We start from the raw sequence: 17,597 nt of genomic DNA, 5'->3' as shown, positions 1-17,597 counted from the left end.
TTTTTTGGCCGTGGGGCCTGAACTCTGGGCCTGGGTGCTGTCCCTCAGCTCTTCAGCTCAAGGCTAGCGCTCTACCACTTGAGCCACAGCGCTACTTCCAGCCTTTTCTGCTTATGTGGTGCTGAGGAATCGAACCCACGGCCTCATGCATGCAAGGCAAGCACTCTACCACTGAGCCACCTTCCCAGCCCCAAACAATGGAATTCTATGCTTCCATCAAAAAGAATGACATTGCTCCATTTGTAAGTAAATGGAAAGACAAGCCAGACCCAAAGAAGCATAGGCTGTGTGGTTTCCCTCATTTGTAATAACTAGAATGTCTAGAGGAGAGGATCACAGTGGCTCAATAGCTGTTTGCATATGACCATATAAAATAATGCTTATCAAAATGAACTCCAAGAAATGGAAACAAGAGGTTTTTGGGTTTTTTTTATTGTACTGTTTGCAGCTATTTCTTTTTTCCTTATTTTTTTTCCTTTGGTTTATTCCCTGATGTCATTTTTTTTAATCCTATACCCTTTATCTTGTATATATGTTTATCTCATTTGGGGAAGGGAAGGAGAATCACAGAAACAGTGGGACAAAGAAAAGGGTGAACCAATTCAGCAGTGATACTCACTGAAAATGAACTTTACAACTTGGGAGGGAGAGGGGGTAACACTGCTCAAGGAGAAATGTGCTCATTGCCTCACTTATGTAACTTGGCCCCTCTATATATCACCTTTACAATAAAATTTAAATTAAAAAAGTCTCACCGACTTTCCTGCCTGGACTAGCTTTGAACTGCGATCCTCAGATCTCAGTCTTCCAAGTAACTAAGATTAAAGGCATGAGCCACTGGCGGCCAGAAACAACTTTATATAAAGCAAATGGTCAGTCATATTTAACATTGAAACAGTGAGATAAAGCTTTTAGAGACCAGAAAACCCATGCTTATGTTGGTATTTTCCATGATACTTTACACATGGTAAATACTACAATATTTCTTGAGTTATTCAACTTGGATAGAACATCTAGTAACATTGGATGCCAATGAGGAAGGATGAAGGGGGGGAATGTAGTAGTACCTGTAAACTAGGTTATTTGAACATTAACTAAAATGTATAAAGATTAGGATTTGTTAAAGTTATTTGCATAAATGTAAATTAAAAGATAAGCATTGAAACTTTGGACAGAGCTAGTATCCCCTGAAATTCTGTGTGTTTATAAATGAAAATCTGATTTTGAGCTTTTTATTTTGTGGAATATAAATGCAAAAACATTTTTTAGGAAGTCAAAGTGAATTGGGCAACTACCCCCAGCAGTCAAAAGAAAGACACAAGCAGTAAGTATATTTTAAACTCTCTGAACTTATTTTTTTATTATACCCAATAGTTTTATTATAAAGCATATAAACATACATGTTTGCAGTAATGTTTTGATCATTATCCTAAGATATGATTTAATGTGTTTGTGTTAATAAATTTAAGAACAAATCTAATCTTTGTCATCAGGTAGTACCGTTGTCAGCACACAGCGTTCACAAGGTAATTGTATCTTCTTAAACATAAAATGAAATCTCTTCAAAGGGTATTCACTAACCACCTGAAGTTTTTGTTTGATACTGTGGGGGGCGGCGGGTGGGAGGAGGTAGTATTTCTATTTGTCTCTTTGGCAATATTTTTCCCCCTTCTTCCCAGTGTTGACCAAGTGTGGCTTATCCACTATTTTGTTGCTAGTTCAAGCTCTCTGTCCCCCTTGATAGCAGCTGGTGTCTTAGAAATACTTTCACCATCTAAAGGGCAAGATACCTTACTTCCCTGAGGTCACCTGGGCTTCATACCCACATCTTCCAAGTGCTCGAGTTGCTCCTGAAACAGTGTTTTCCGAAGAGCAACCCAATATGTTGCTTAAGGCCTGCCAAATAGGGGTAACTTTTCTTTCCAAATGTACTTTGTCAAATTTGATGTGTGTGTGTATATGAGTGTGTGTATGTGTGTGTGTGTGTCTGTTTTTAAGTAGTCATCAAAAGACTTGCATTTCTTAAATGTTTCTTTTTTTGAGAACTGTCTTAAAAAAAAAAAAACTTCACATATGGGATGATACTTTTCTCCGATGCTTTTTTAATGGTTCTGATATAAAGTGAAGGGATTACTGTTTTCATTCTGTTGCCTTCAGTCTTAGTTCACTTGCACATGGATTCACATAAACTGAATGGTGTAATGTCTGGGCAACCAAAACTGTTGGCTTTTGAGAAAACTGTCAAATACTTTAACATCAAACTGTTGCAATGCAAGGTATTTCTTTGATTGTTCTTCACAAACTATGGTTAAGCCAAGTATATCACATAGCTAGCTTCAGTGAGTTGCCTTAGCTGAGGTAAATCTAGTCTACATAGATCACAGTACCACTATCCTATTGTAATTTGTAAAACCTGAATATAGTGGTAAAATGCAAAAGACATACTATTAGAACAAAAACTAAATACTTAAATTTTTGCAGAACTGAAACTTGTTTATATAGTACTAGTTTATTTTTTAGACCAGTATAACAGTTAAGTGTAAATAGAAATGTAACTATCAATTAGTTGCAAGTTAGCTGTATCATAGTTATTTAGAAGCATATTTTCTGTATTGTTACATAATTTGTTATGTTTGAAATTGATAGATTTTTATAGAGAGGTTAGTGTTTTATTATAATCAATACATTATTTTGAGTACTTGATCAGTTTTAATATTTTTTGAATTCTAAAGTTCTATTATTCTTTTCACTTCCCCTTCCTTCCCTTTATAAGATCATTTCCATGTGTTCGTTGGTGATCTCAGTCCTGAAATTACAACTGAAGATATAAAAGCAGCTTTTGCACCATTTGGAAGAATATCGTAAGTAACAGAAGATAAATACAATATTTTCAATTAAAAATAATTTTATATAGAAGTAATCTGAAAATCTATTGTGATTTTGGAACAGTAGTTTTAAAATTTGATATAATATATTACTTTGTTTAGCAGTCATCCAAGAGGTTAATAGCAAAAGTTGCTTTCCCTTCAATGAATAAATCTTTGATCTTTAATTGTCTTAACATCCTGTTTGCTAGTAGTTTTTAAGATTAATTTGCTATTGTACATATTCCAGTGTCTTACATAGGTCTCTTGTTAGCTCAATAATAATCTTTAGTAATGGTGTTATAATTGAACTAAGGAATTATTCTAGTACTTTTTATATCATGCATTCTGTTTTAATACAGTTCAACCAAAACAAACAACAACTAACAATTCCAATCTAAAAAACAGTTGCTAAATGTTATTTCTTTGCCATTTGCCTTTTTTGGGGGGTGGGGGTGGGGGGTCCGGTCCTGGAGCCTGAACTCTAGGCCTGGGCACTGTCCCTCAGCTCTTCAGCTCAAAGCTAGTGCTCTACTACTTGAGCCACAGCGCCACTTCTGTCTTTTTTCTTGCTTATGTGGTGCTGAGGAATCGAACCCAGGGCCTTATGCATGCAAGGCAAGTGCTCTACCACTAAGCCACCTTCCCAGCCCTGCCATTTGCCTTTTTTTAAAAAAGAAAGAATTATTAACATTAACAGTGCCATATGGTATTTTGTTTATTTTTGCCAGTCCTGGGGTTTGAACTCGGCCTGGCCACTGTCCCTGAGCTTCTTTTGCTCAAGGCTAGCTCTCTACCACTAGAGCCACAGGACCACTTCCAGCGTTTTCTGTTTATGTGGTACTGAGGAATCGAACCCAGGCTTCAGTGCTAGGCAAGCACTCTACCACTAAGCTACATTCCCAGCCCCATATGACATTTTATAAAGCACTGACTTTTCTTGCATTTGATATCCATCATACATTTTAGGTCCTTTGTAAATGTCTTACTCTAGTTACTTATACAAGAACTTTCAATAGTTTTTTTAGAACTGATTGTTGAATTTAGAAATTTGTTTTAGTTTCTGGTTGCATTATTATTTCAACTAAGGGAATAATAGAAAGGAAATGCTAGCTATGGTTTGGTTTGAACAGATGAGCAGTAGAAATGAGGGGATTGGAAAGTAAATGGAATAGTGTTGATGATGGGTTTTTGGAGTTTTTATTTGAAGAGTTGCAGTTTGTTGAAAAGAAAATAGCAATGTGTAGTGATAAGAGAGTGACCAACTTTAAGTTTAACAGGATTAGGGCTTATAAATGACATTTTTCCTTGAGCACTAATAAAAGAAAATAAGTGTTGTTTTAATTGTTTTTTGTTTGTTTTCCTATCAGTTCTAGGGCTTGAACTCAGAGCTTTGGTTCTGTCCCTGACCTTCTTTTGCTAAATGCTAGTGCTGTACCACTTAAGCCATAACATCACTTCTAGCTTTTTTTTTTTTTTTTTTTGGGTCCGGTCATGGGGCCTGAACTCTGGGCCTGGGCACTGTCCCTCAGCTCTTCAGCTCAAAGCTAGCGCTCTACCACTTGAGCCACAGCGCCACTTCCGGCTTTTTTCTTTTTGCTTATGTGGTGCTGAGGAATCGAACCCAGGGCCTTGAGCATGCAAGGCAAGTGCTCTACCACTGAGCCACCTTCCCAGCCCCACTTCTAGCTTTTTCTGAGTAGTTTATTAAGATAAGAGTCATGGACATTTCTGCCTAGGCTGGTTTTGAACTGCCATCCTCAGATCTCAGCCTTCAGATTAGCTAGAATCACAGGTATGAGCCACCAGCACCCAGCTCAAGAAAATAGTTTTATTTTTGTTATTATTCCTCTTAATCTATTTTAAATTTTCAGTAATGCTTATTTTTCAGATAATCTATAACTTACATCTTACCCTCAGTAGTCACAGAACCATTAAAGGTTTAAGAATCTAGATCTTTGCTGATTCTTTTTCATAGAATCTTTTCAAAGAGAAACAAGTAAAAGTTAAACATTTTTGCAAGCAGACATTTCATGAAGCTTTAAAATGACAAACACTTTTTCAGCTGGGTACGAATGGCTCACGCCTGTAATCCTAGCTACTCAGGAGGCTGAGACCTAAGGGTCAGGGTTCAAAGCCAGCCCGGGCAGGAAAATCTGTGAGACTCTTATCTCCAATTAACCACCAGAATACCAGAAGTAACATTGGGGCATCAGTGGTAGAGTACTCCCTTGAGCTGAATAGCTAAGGGACAGTGCCCAAGCCCAGTGTTCAAGCCCCACAACTGACCCCCCGACTTCAGTTTGAAAAACTGAAGTCACTGATTTGGTAAACTTTTACTTGCTCAAAGTAGCTTTTCTGAAAATAGGAATTTTAGTTTTAGATTAGACAGATTGTGACCTTTAAATTTTAGCAATTTTGTCGGGCACCAGTGGCTCACGCCTGTAAGCTTAGCTACTCAAGGAGGCTGAGATCTGAGGGTCTCTTCAAAGCCAGACCAGCAGGAAAGGCCATGAGACTCTTATCTCCAATTAACCACCAGAAAACTGGAAGTGGATCTGTAGCTCAAGTGGTAGAATGTTAGCCTTGAGCTGAAGAGCTGAGGGACAGAGCCCAGGCCGAGTTCAAGCCCCACAACTGATCAAAAACTTAAAAAAAAAAAAAAAAAGCAATTTTATAACTTTTACTATCATTTTCTTCTCTACTTTCTATCCTTTTTTTCTTCCCATCCTACTCTCCCTCCCAGTTCCCCTCCCCTCTTTTTTCCTTTGTTTCTTTTTTGGCAGTATTGAGGTTTGAACTCAGGATTTCTGCACTTGCCTTGCCATGCCCCCATTTGAATCAGTTTCTTTTTGATAGATATGTTGGCATCATATTATTAACTTGTTGATTCCCTTAGGATTCTACATTGTTGAATGTACATTCTCTTTTTTAGTAAGGCCTTTCTTTAAGTTGAGATCATATACAAGGAATAAATATTAATAGCATGCTTTTCTAGTTTTGTTTGTCTACTTGTTTTGGGGTTGTCAAAGGAGATAAGTTGATAAGTATATGTCAAAGGGTTCTCATGATAATCAGAAGATGTTCTCTGTAGGGTGCCCACAATAATGCCTGATATATGGAAGAAGTTTAATAAATAGCAACCTATTGAAATAATAGATCAAGCACTTTGTTTTTGTTGAGTTTAGGGTAATTTAGCAAGTTGTAATATACTAGTGAGTCAGTTATGAAGTTAAATGCATGTGTATCATACACATAACAAATATTTTTACATACTCAAAAGTGACATTATACTGGAGGGATTTCATTTTTAATTCATCTTTATGAAGGTTTAGAATTCATTCCTTGTGTTTAAAGGGAATGTTTAATTAAAAAATAAACATTTGTGTTCAAAAGTGACATTAATTTTTGCTTTTCCTCAGCATCTCAATCATTTTGACTGTGTTTAATAAATCATTCCTAAATTGATCTAAAATATGCTTATGTATACTTTCATTAATAATAGCATTTCATTGCATGGTTTTCTGACTTGGTTTCTTGTTGTAAAAAGTACCTGTTTTATTCATGTGTCCTAAAAGATTAAGCATTGTGTCATACCTGGCTAAACTTAAAAGCAGATTGTCTGTAAAGCACACTTTACGTCCAATTTTTTAGGTATGGAGTTTAGCTATCATGGCTGGGTTTTTACTCAATCTCAAATAATAGGGCTCTGGTTATTTTGCAGAGTATCTCTGAAGAATGGACAGAATTGCCCTGGCTAACTACAAGCTACGGTTCACAGTGGATAAATGTTGGCGTGCTTTTTTACTTTCTGACTTTTAAAAATTTTGCTGTTATATCTTTTGGTTTCCAATCAATCTTAATATGAATGTTGTTATAAAATTTAATGTAAAATCTTTTCTATTCTTTTAAACATAACGTGTGTGTCTAGTGTTTTTTTTTAATGACTTAACATTTCTGAAATGAAATGTCCATTTCTTAAAATTTACTCTAGCCCAAAAAGGTGGTACAAACTGACCTGAGAAAATTAAATCATTTATGGACAGTACAACTTTTTCTTTTAGTTTCCAGTTTCCTATTTTAAATTTTTAATGATTAGGTAAAATATGTCAAATACCAAATTATAAATTGCATGGTTAAATCCATTCTCTTAATATACCTAAGAACCTTATAGTGGTTAAGTAATTGATGTATATAGGGACTTTCACCATGCTTAGTAGTTAAAAGTTAAAGAAAAAACAATTTGAAGTCAGAGGCAAATATATATAATACATGCTTGTATTTTAAAAGCTACTGATTTGCGTATCTTCAGAATTAAGCCTCATTTGTCAGTACTTAAGTTTCATAGAGTAGAAGGTGACTTTAGATTAAAGGTCCATTTTTAATGATGATGAAACATGAAAATTAGTTGTACATGAAATTTTCATTTTATATCCACAGAAAAGTTTACAAATCATAGTTTCTATTGTTTCTGTTTCCAGAGATGCCCGAGTAGTAAAAGACATGGCAACAGGAAAGTCTAAAGGATATGGCTTTGTCTCCTTTTTCAATAAATGGGTGAGCTCAATCAGAAGTGTATTATGATACTTTTAAGAGTGAAGAAAAAAAACTGTTTTGTTTTCCTTTATCTTCCATGCTTTAATTTTACTGATAATTAGCAATTTCAGCTCCAGCCAAGTAAAGCAGAGTTTTCAAGCCTTTGAATTTAAACTCCAGTACTGTGGAAAAAAAGAACACAAACACTTAAATTGTCCTTTCATTCTACAAATACTTAGTGAATGTCCATTTGCATGAGTTTGCAATTTCTTGTTTTTTTCAGAGAAAAGGAAACATGGTATAGTTTTTATTATAGCTAGAGTTCTATATGCATTATATAAAAAGGAAGCGGGGACTCAAAAGGTGGCTTAGTGGTAGAGTGCTTGCCTAGCATGCATGAAGCCCTGGGTTAGATACCTCAGTAATATGAACAAAGAAAAGGCCTGAAGTGGTGCTGCTTCCCTTCTCCTTCCTAATCTTCATACTTCAGTAAAAGCTAGCACAGTTCTTGAAGTCTTAAGCAGAAGTCTAAAGGTTGGTTAGTCTTTTGTGCTTATTTTGTTTTTCCTTACTCCATCTATTGGCTTTTCCTTTAGAATTTATCTACTGCTCCCACACACAGGTCTTAAAATAAATATCATTCTTTTATTCTGATCTCCTAAAACTAGTGTTATTAACAAGCTTGTTGGATTATATAAAGTAAGAATTTTCATTTGTAATAAACTGAGTTGTTGCATGAACTCTGTGATAGCTATGTCATTAGGACCTTTGTGCTCAGGACTCTTTCAGATAACATTTCCAAAGCCTATTATCAGATAAAGATGCACAAATAAAAAGGCACTGTTGCATTTTCAGATCATATATTGTGTATTTTTATAAAGTATTTTCGTTAACAAAAACTTTTATAAAAAGCACCAAGTTTTTCCTACTAAATGTTTCTGGTAATGTCATCTAATTGTGGTTTCTTTATCATTTTCAATGTATGGTACAGGATGCTGAAAACGCCATTCAACAGATGGGTGGTCAATGGCTTGGTGGAAGACAAATCAGAACTAACTGGGCAACTCGAAAACCTCCAGCTCCAAAGAGTACATATGAGTGTAGGTGTATTGGAGAAGAAAAGGAAATGTGGAATTTTGGAGAAAAATACACTAGATTTTAAATGTTAGCGCTGTCCCCGGAGACTTATTGCAGAAATAGATGAGAAGCAAATCAAGACTACTATTCAAAAATGTACTTGGTTTTCATTTTTGTAACTTTAACTAATTATCTTTATTATCAAGTCTCCTGCTAAATAAAGAATACTGGGTACTTTTTTTTTTTTAGATATTCTTGGGGGAGGTTTAATCCTAAACTCATGTAATATCAATGTATTTTTATATTTTATGAGTATTTTGATCAAGGTAAATATTGCCATTATAGTAGTGTAGTTAATGCTACCTTTTTCCTGAACATTTTATTTAATGAATTGAAGATATAAAACTTTTTTTGTCCCCAGCAAATACAAAACAGCTATCATATGATGAGGTTGTCAGTCAGTCTAGTCCAAACAACTGTACTGTATACTGTGGAGGTGTTACTTCTGGACTAACAGGTATAGAAACTTAATTGTGTGGCATCTTGATACTAACTTTTAAACTGAGAATCTTAATATTGGTAGGTTTTTAACACAACTTAGTGTGGTTTCTTCTGGTTTTGTTTTTTGCTTAACAGAACAACTGATGCGTCAGACTTTCTCACCATTTGGACAAATAATGGAAATTCGAGTCTTTCCAGATAAAGGATATTCATTTGTTCGGTAGGGATAGTTCCTTTCAAAGCTTCTTTCCTCCTCAAATAATTGTTTGGGTATTTAATATAGTGATCTTCCTTAAGAATTTACCATAGTTTGCATGTAGTCCAACTGCTTGGGAGGCTGAGGTGGAAGAATACTGGAGCCTACTAGTTTAAGATTGACCTAGACAACATAATTTTTGAAAATTTTTCTATCATGATTATAAAGAAATGGAAATTTCTTTAGTGTACAGCATATTTATCAAGATAGTTTGTAATTTTATTTTGCCTTCCAGGGCCAATAAAACACATCCTCCTAGCCAGGCCCACTGGTGGCTTACACCTGTAATCCTAGCTATTCAGGAGGCTGAGGTCTGAGGATCACAGTTAGAAAGCCTGTCTGGGCAGAAAAGTCCAATAAACTACTCAGAAAAAGCCAGAAGTGGTGCTATGGCTCAAGAAGTAGAGGGCTAGTCTTGAGTACAAAGTGGCTCTGGCCAGGCCCTGAGTTCAAGCCCAGAACTGACAAAAAACAAACAACCAAGCAAAACCCACAAAACACATGCTCCATTAAAACAGATTTCTTCAGAATTACAAAATCTTTGAAAAAAAGGAAATAGGCCATTGTTTTTTGTGATCTGCCTGTTTCTCCATTGGCTCTCTTTTCTCCAAATGGCTATTGAGTTTATTCATCTTTGATTATTTTTTTTTTAATGCCAATCCTGGGGCTTGAACTCAGAGCCTGAGTGCTGTCCTTGAGCTTTTGTGCTCAAGGCTTCCACTTTACCACTTGAGTCACAGCTCCACTTCCAGATTTTTGGTGGTTAGAAATAAAAGTCTCAGGCTGGGAAGGTGGCTCAGTGGTAGAGCTCTTGCCTTGCATGCATGAGGCCCTGGGTTCGATTCCTCGGCACCACATAAGCAGAAAAAAAAAAAGGTGGAAGTGGCGCTATGGCTCAAGTGGTAGAGTGCTAGCCTTGAGCTGAAGAGCTGAGGGACAGCATCCAGGCCCAGAGTTCAGGCCCCATGACCGGACCCCCAAAAAAAAAAAAGAATGAAAGAAATTAAAGTTTCTCTGACTCTCCTGCCTTGGCTAACTTTGAACTGCAATCCTCAGATTCAGCCTCCTTAGTAGCTAAGATTATAGATGTGAATCACTGACACCCAGCTTTTAGCTTAATTTAAAAAAAATAGGTTTTACTCATAAACATTTAAAATAATTTATATTGGTGATTCTTAATATTGTTTTCAATAGGTTCAATTCCCATGAAAGTGCAGCACATGCAATTGTTTCTGTTAATGGTACTACCATTGAAGGTCATGTTGTGAAATGCTATTGGGGCAAAGAGACTCTTGATATGATTAATCCTGTGCAACAGGTGAGAGGGTCCTTGACTATGGGAAGTGATTGCTAGGCTAGCTTTCAGTTAATTTAAAAGTTAAGATTGTTGATAATCCTTGTTAATAAGTTTCAAGCTCAATTCATAGTATATAAGGGCTCTTCCTACGTGTATTATAGTTCCAGAGTGGTGTTTCATGGATTGCAGTGGTGACATGATGAGTGTAACCGCCTCAATTGACTCATGCTCACACAGTGGATTTTAAAATACTCCGACAAACCTAACAGGGTATTAAATCTTTTTTTAATACTTGGTAGATATTTATTCACAAAGCTATAAGTGTATTTAGGACCTTAGCATTTTCTTCCAGATTTGCTGTTTTTGTTTTTCTAGTCAACTTTAAGTGGTTCAACCGTGATCCCTCAATCACTTCTATGAGGAAGTTGTAAATGGAGCATAGAGGTGGGAGGACAAAAATCCTAAACATAGAATTCTTAAGTAAGCTTAATGTAGGAATAAGTAACTTTTTTATTTTCCCAATCTAAAGAAAGTAATCATGTGGATAATTTACCAAACGCTTAAAACATTATAGTTAGTTTATTATTTATTATTAGAGCATCACATGCTGCCTTATAAAAACTATGCCATTTAGAGCATTTTGTAGAGTTTAAGCAATTAGCTCTCTTTTTTTTCTTCTTTTTTTGCATGGCACTGAGAATTTAATCAAGGCTCTTTAACATTATAGGCAAATTCTCTGCCACTGAGCTACAAATCTACCCCTATAATTTCTTCTATTTTTTTTTAAGTATATACTAATTGTCATGATGACCTCTTGTGTCTTGCCCAAGGGTGGTATATTAGGAATAAGGGGATATACAGGTAACTTCAACTAATACTAAGTTATCTGTTATAATTTTACTTAATAGCAGAATCAAATTGGATATCCACAACCTTATGGCCAGTGGGGCCAGTGGTATGGAAATGCACAACAGATTGGCCAGTACATGCCTAATGGTTGGCAAGTACCTGCATATGGAATGTATGGCCAGGCATGGAACCAGCAAGGCTTTAAGTAAGTACAATCAAACTTTTCCTGTAGAAAATATCAAAAAGAAAATTTAAATAATGGACAGGTAATATGGTATAATTATGACTGTAATACATAATTATAACCTTTAAAGGACTTTAGAATGATTTTTAATTTATACTTTTATATATTTCTCTTTAAAATTTTACCTTGTAAAGAACCCAAAGGCATAACTGCTCCACATTTTTTTTTAACTGAGATTAGATGATTGTATAAATTTCACATGTTTCACAGTATTGTGGAATAGTGGTACTTAAAATCACAAACACATTTTAACCTTCACAAAGCAAATTGTTATTATCATGGTCTATAAAGTTTGTGACATTACACCTATTTCTTCCACATCAGGTGATATTTACATTTCTTTCTTTTTACTTAGTGTAAGCTGTTCCTCTTTCCCTCTCATTCCTTCCCTCGAATCACTGTCTTTGAGTTGCTTAGTTCATTTTCATCTATGTCCAGTGCAGCTGATTGCTCCAAACATTAGTGATAAATGCTATTTATCACTAAGTGCCAGTGGCTCCGACCTATAATTCTAGCTACTTGGAAGACTGAAATCTGAGGATCACTGTTCAAAGCCAGCCTATGGAGGAAAGTTTGTGAGATTCTTAGCTCCAGTTAACCACCAGAAAACTGGAAGTGGTACCATGGCTCCAAGTGGTAGAGCACTATCCTGGAGTAAAATAGCTCAGGGACAGTGCCTAGGCTTAAGATCAGACTCCCCCAACTGACTCTCCCAAAACAAAAATAAAAATATAAAATGCTGTTTATCAAAATGGATTCCAGGAAATGGAAACAAGTTGTTTTTTTTAGTGGTGGTACTAGGGGTCTTTGTTTTTGGGGGGTGTTTGGGGTTCCCTCCCTCCCTCCTTCCCTTCCGTTATGGGGCTTGAACTCTGGACCTGGTTGCTGTCCCAGCTCTTCACCTCAAGACTAGCGCTCTAGCCACAGTGCCACTTCCACTTTTCTGGTAGTTTATTAGAGATAAGAATCTCATGGACTTTCCTGCCTGGGTGGAGTTGAACCATGATCCTCAGATCACAGTCTCTTTAGTAGCTAGGATTACAGGCGTAAGCTACTGGCACCCGGCTGTTTTTTTTTTGTTTTGTTTTAGGGGTACAGAAGGGAGATGCAAAAATGGAGAGTGGGGGCTGGGAAGGTGGCTCAGTGGTAGAGTGCTTGCCTTGCATGCCTGAGGCCCTGGGTTCGATTCCTCAGCACCACATAAGCAAAAAGAAAAAACCCAGAAGTGGCACTGTGACTCAAGTGGTAGAGCACTAGCCTTGAGCTGAAGAGCTGAGGGACAGCCCCAGGCCCAGAGTTCAGGCCCCACCACTGGACCAAAAAAAAAAATGGAGAGCGGAAAGGTGAACAAATGCAGTCATGGTATTCAGTATACATTATATGGAAAATGAATTGCAACTTGAGGGGAAAAGTTCTTGCTTTTTGGTTAAGTCATATATCAAATGATAGAGTTTACCTTTCTGAAATGGAAACTAGGGGAAAGCAAAAAAAAGAGATGACATTTTCCATAAGGAATAGCACTTCTTAACTAGCTTTTATGTTTAAAAAAAAACTAAAATTTTGCTCTAAGTTACAATTGTTCATACAAATTTTGGTAATATTTAGTAATAAGTTAACTTTTTGGTTGTTGATGGTGGTCATAGGGCTTGAACTCAGGACCTGGGTGCTGTCCCTGCGCTTTTTCACTCAGGGCTAGTACTCTACCACTTGAGCCACAGTGCCACTTTCCCAACCCTTTTTTAATAATTTAAACGGTAGTTCTTATTTTTTTTTAACCTGAGGTTTTTTTTGTCAGTCGTGGAGCCTGAACTCTGGACCTGGGCACTGTCCCTGAGCTCTTCAGCTCAAGGCTAGCCCTCTACCACTTGAGCCACAGCGCCACTTCCAGCTTTTTCTTCTTATGTGGTGCTGAGGAATTGAACGCAAGGCCTCTTGCATGCAAGACAAGCACTCCACCAATGAGCCATCTTCCCAGCCCTTAACCTGAGGTTTTAAGTGGTTGCCTTATGTTTGTTCAGCAGGCACTCTACCATTTGAATTACTCTCCACCCCTCCTACGCTCCGTCCCTTTTTTTTTTGGTTAAGTCATATATCAAATGATAGAGTTTGCCTTTCTGAAATGGAAGATGGGTTTTTCTGAGTTAAATAAATACTTATAGATTAAGGCTATTTTCTTAGCTATAATTTCTTAGGAAGTTAAGCTGCTCAGATTAAATGTAGGTGATGCCTGCTTTTGAAAGCAAGAACTTTTACTTTTGCCCTTGCTTTTTCTGATGTAACAGGTATTTTCATTTTGGGTCTAAGAAAAAGAATATTTCTCTCTCGCATGTATTTGTTATTTGTTCTCGGCATAACATTGTTTTAACCGGTGATTTCTCTGCTTCTTTCCTATTCTCCTACTAGTCAGACACCATCTTCCGCACCTTGGATGGGACCAAATTATGGAGTGCAGCCACCTCAAGGGCAAAATGGCAGCATGTTGCCTAGTCAGCCTGCTGGATACCGAGTGGCAGGGTATGAAACCCAGTGAAAAAGGACTCCAGAATCTAAAGCCAGTGGCTTGAGGCTACAGAAAGTATAGTAAAGCCAGTTGTTTACTTAAAGATTTATCAAATCAGTCAGTGCAAATGTCAGATACAATGTATTTATTTTAAAATTCATTTTTTAATCATGAAAATACTTATCATCCACACTGTTTAAAAACGAAACAAGATGCTGGATGTCTGCCAATTTTTGCCTTCATTAACTTTTTTGATAAAGTTTCTCAGATCCTTGTTTCAAGTAGAAATGCAGGGATTGCTGCCACTTTTTAAAAATTAAGAGGCAGAAAATTGCACAATTTTAAACTTTTTTTCCACTAAAGTAGTGTGCAGTTCTAGTTTGCATTCCTGGTATGATTTAAAACATAATATAAAGATTTTTAAAAAGAAAAGAAAAAGAGAAAAACCAAACCTGTGCAAAGTCTAGAAGTTCTTCATAATCTTCAGCTTGTGCACAATTCTCTTTTAGGTTAAAAAAAAAGGCATTGTTTGAACTATTCTGTCTTCTTTATTATCCCTTAGGGGTTTTTTTAAAATATAAATTATTAGTTTACATCATTTTTATATTCTACTTTTTTTCACAAATTTGTCCTGCCTTACTAAAGTTCTGTAAAATATACAAATGGAAAGGAATGATGCTCACTTAGATTGAAACTTTTCTCAGATGGATTGATAATTGTAATTCATTTTGTGTTTTATATGAGAAGGTGCCTCAAGAGTTCCCTGTCAGATATGTTTAAAGGACTTTTCTTCTATAACAAACTTTGTGTGTACCAGGAACTATAAGAACAAAAACTTGTTACTAAGGAAAATCTCTGAAATGTGATGTTCTTATGCCATGTCAATTTTATGTGTCATCTTTTACATTTACATGTATTATTTCCTTAATGTAAAATGTTTTAGCAAGTTAATATTTTTGCACAGTTAGCAAACTTTGTATGTCATTTTCTTCTTAAAGGCATCATTCAGAGTTGACATGAGATTTAGAAGGTTTTAAGTTGTATGCATGTGAATATCAAATACATACTTTGATAGTCTTTGAATACAAAGTCATTTGCTCTTGTTTTTCAAGAATTTTGAGACACGAAGTCATACGTAAAGGAGTATATTAATTTTCTGTTTTCTAGTTAGATTTACTTAAGAGTAAATCAACTTAATTTTAATGTGTACAAACGATAGCTGTGAAACTAAAATATTGTATGTCAGGCTTGGAATTCATTATGAACTCCAAAATCAGCTCGATGGACCAGCCAGGCAAAGTTTTGTTTTTTTTTTTTAATGTTCAGAGGCCAAAAGATAAAACAACAACAACAACAAAACAACAACAAAAAACACCAAACCTTAAAATCCTACCTCCTTAAATAGTCTTCAAAGAAGCGAATCTTCAGTGCAATCATTATTTTGATTCTTTTGTTACCTATCTTGGAGTTTCCAACTTTATTATTTTGGAGTGGCTCCAAGCATTAAGAAGTTGAATCTTTGATGGCATTGTTCTCGTTTTGAAATTTCTAGTACATTTCAGAGTCTCTTAGAAGAATTGTGGGAGTTTTAGTTTGTTTTGTTTTCAGAAAAGGTCACAAACCTCTTTCACCTTTTTTTCCTCCTTGACTCAGAGAGGAAAGATCCCTTGTATATGAATTTTAATGGCTGGTTAGAGAGCTCCTAGCATTTTACTTAGAAACAGAAAAAAAAAGGTCTGAGAGTTTCCTGGTCTATGTCTTCCTGGTTGGAGCAGATGACTCTAAGCTGGTCTCTAAAGCCAATATATCCCAGTACCCAAAGCCCAGGAAAGACAGCGCTAAGCGTATAATTCTCTGGAGCTCAATTCTATGCAGTCATACTGATGTTTCCTAAGTCACTGTGTATTTTTAAGTATTGATACATTAAAATTTGCTTTATGAAAGATGAGTAAAATTTTTAAATATTTAGAAACTTTGGAAATGTTATTTCCTTGATAACTTCTACAGATCAGGGCATATAACCATACACAGCTTAAATGCTGAAAAATAAATCAGGAAGCAACTTTTAGATTATTTTGGCTTATATTTCTATTTTAAGGACTCATTTTCTCTTATTTAAAACTAATTTTATTTCCTGTGTAACTCATGACTGCAGGGCAATTTATTTGGGCATGATAGTAATTAAATCTGAATGAAAGTATACTTTTCCTTTCATTTTGGCTATTTCAAGTAATGTAATTTTCTCTGGACCTGAGTGCTATCCCTGAGCTTTTGTGCTTACGGTTAGTGTTTTACCACTTGAGCCATAGCACCACTTCAGCTTTTTCTGTTTATGTGGTACTGAGGAATAAAACCCAGGGCTTCATGCATGCAAGGCAAGTACTCTTACCACTAAGCCACATTCCCAACCCATAATTTTTTTTTTTTAATATAGGTCCTGGGACTTGAACTCAGGGCCTTGGCTCTGGCCCTGAGCTTTATGGCTGAAGGCTGGTGCTCTACCACTTGAGCCACAGCTCTACTTCAAATTTCAAGAAATATAATTTTTTTGTTAGCCAGTACATTGTGTTATTGCACAAGTCTTAAAATGTACATTAACTTCTCTTTGAGAAGAAAGTAGTGCCAGTTTTCATAGTGAAAAGGTTACTGCTGAACAGCTTCACCGTTTCAGGAACAATGCTAACTTTGGTTTAAATCTTAGTGTTAAATCATTTAATAATTTTTCAATCCAAAAAAATACTGCACTGGTATTAGTATCAGGTAAGAAAATTAACGTTTCTAAAATGATTTCATTCTCTGCAATATGCATTCAGATTTTACTCTGGTACTGTACAGAACCTGAAGTGATTCACTCTTAATGGGTCATTAATCCAGTATTCTTTACCCTGACTGTTGGGATATTAAAGTTCCTTTATGTTTTCTATAACCTGTGGGATTTCTTGCAGTGATTATTGTGTGTGAGAATTTTGTTTTTGGCCAAGCCATATTGTATATACTCAGTCAGATATTTGTAAATATTTTTTAATCTTATTCCAGACTCTGTGGTTTGCATTGGGTTTGGTTTAATACCACAAAGAATCTGTATTCTACAGATTGAACTAATTATAAAACCAAGGTTTCCATTTTCCTTGTTGATAACTCCCTGTTAAAAATCTCTGAGACTCATTTGAGTTTTCATTCTGTTTTTACCCTGTGTTTGCTCATCTTTTATATGTGTGTTGGAATTCTGTTCCATGTTTAAAGGACAGATTTCATTTACAAAGGGAGTAGTTATATTTACTAAATGTTGTAGGATGTTCCTGAAGTTACAGTTCAACTAGGAAAACAAAATGTGTTTGTAGGAAATAAAAAAAAAAAACCTTTTAAGTGAGTGATGATTTCTAAAAACCATTATTTCCTTATAGGGGCTATTACTTTTAAATTTTATTTTGTCAGTCATGGGGCTTGAACTCAGAACCTGAGCTCTGGCCTGG

General features: G+C 35.8%; 1 protein-coding gene across 1 annotated transcript in view; it reads left to right on the top strand.

The window, feature by feature from the left end:
- The window catches only part of Tia1 (TIA1 cytotoxic granule-associated RNA binding protein), an 18,894-nt gene extending 2,452 nt beyond the window's left edge, over positions 1–16,442 (top strand). Inside the window, exons 2-11 of the mRNA XM_013022466.1 lie at positions 1,270–1,324; positions 1,494–1,526; positions 2,774–2,861; positions 7,346–7,421; positions 8,392–8,500; positions 8,899–8,994; positions 9,114–9,198; positions 10,429–10,552; positions 11,440–11,585; positions 14,028–16,442. Of these exons, the coding sequence (XP_012877920.1) occupies positions 1,270–1,324; positions 1,494–1,526; positions 2,774–2,861; positions 7,346–7,421; positions 8,392–8,500; positions 8,899–8,994; positions 9,114–9,198; positions 10,429–10,552; positions 11,440–11,585; positions 14,028–14,154 (939 nt within the window). The 3' untranslated portion in view covers positions 14,155–16,442. The remainder of the gene's footprint in view (positions 1–1,269; positions 1,325–1,493; positions 1,527–2,773; positions 2,862–7,345; positions 7,422–8,391; positions 8,501–8,898; positions 8,995–9,113; positions 9,199–10,428; positions 10,553–11,439; positions 11,586–14,027) is intronic.
- The last annotated feature ends 1,155 nt before the right edge of the window (positions 16,443–17,597 follow it).

Source organism: Dipodomys ordii, unplaced genomic scaffold (genome assembly GCF_000151885.1).
Source record: "Dipodomys ordii isolate 6190 unplaced genomic scaffold, Dord_2.0 Scaffold63, whole genome shotgun sequence".
NCBI classification, from domain to species: Eukaryota; Metazoa; Chordata; class Mammalia; order Rodentia; family Heteromyidae; genus Dipodomys; species Dipodomys ordii.
This window is presented reverse-complemented; position numbering and strand designations above follow the sequence as displayed.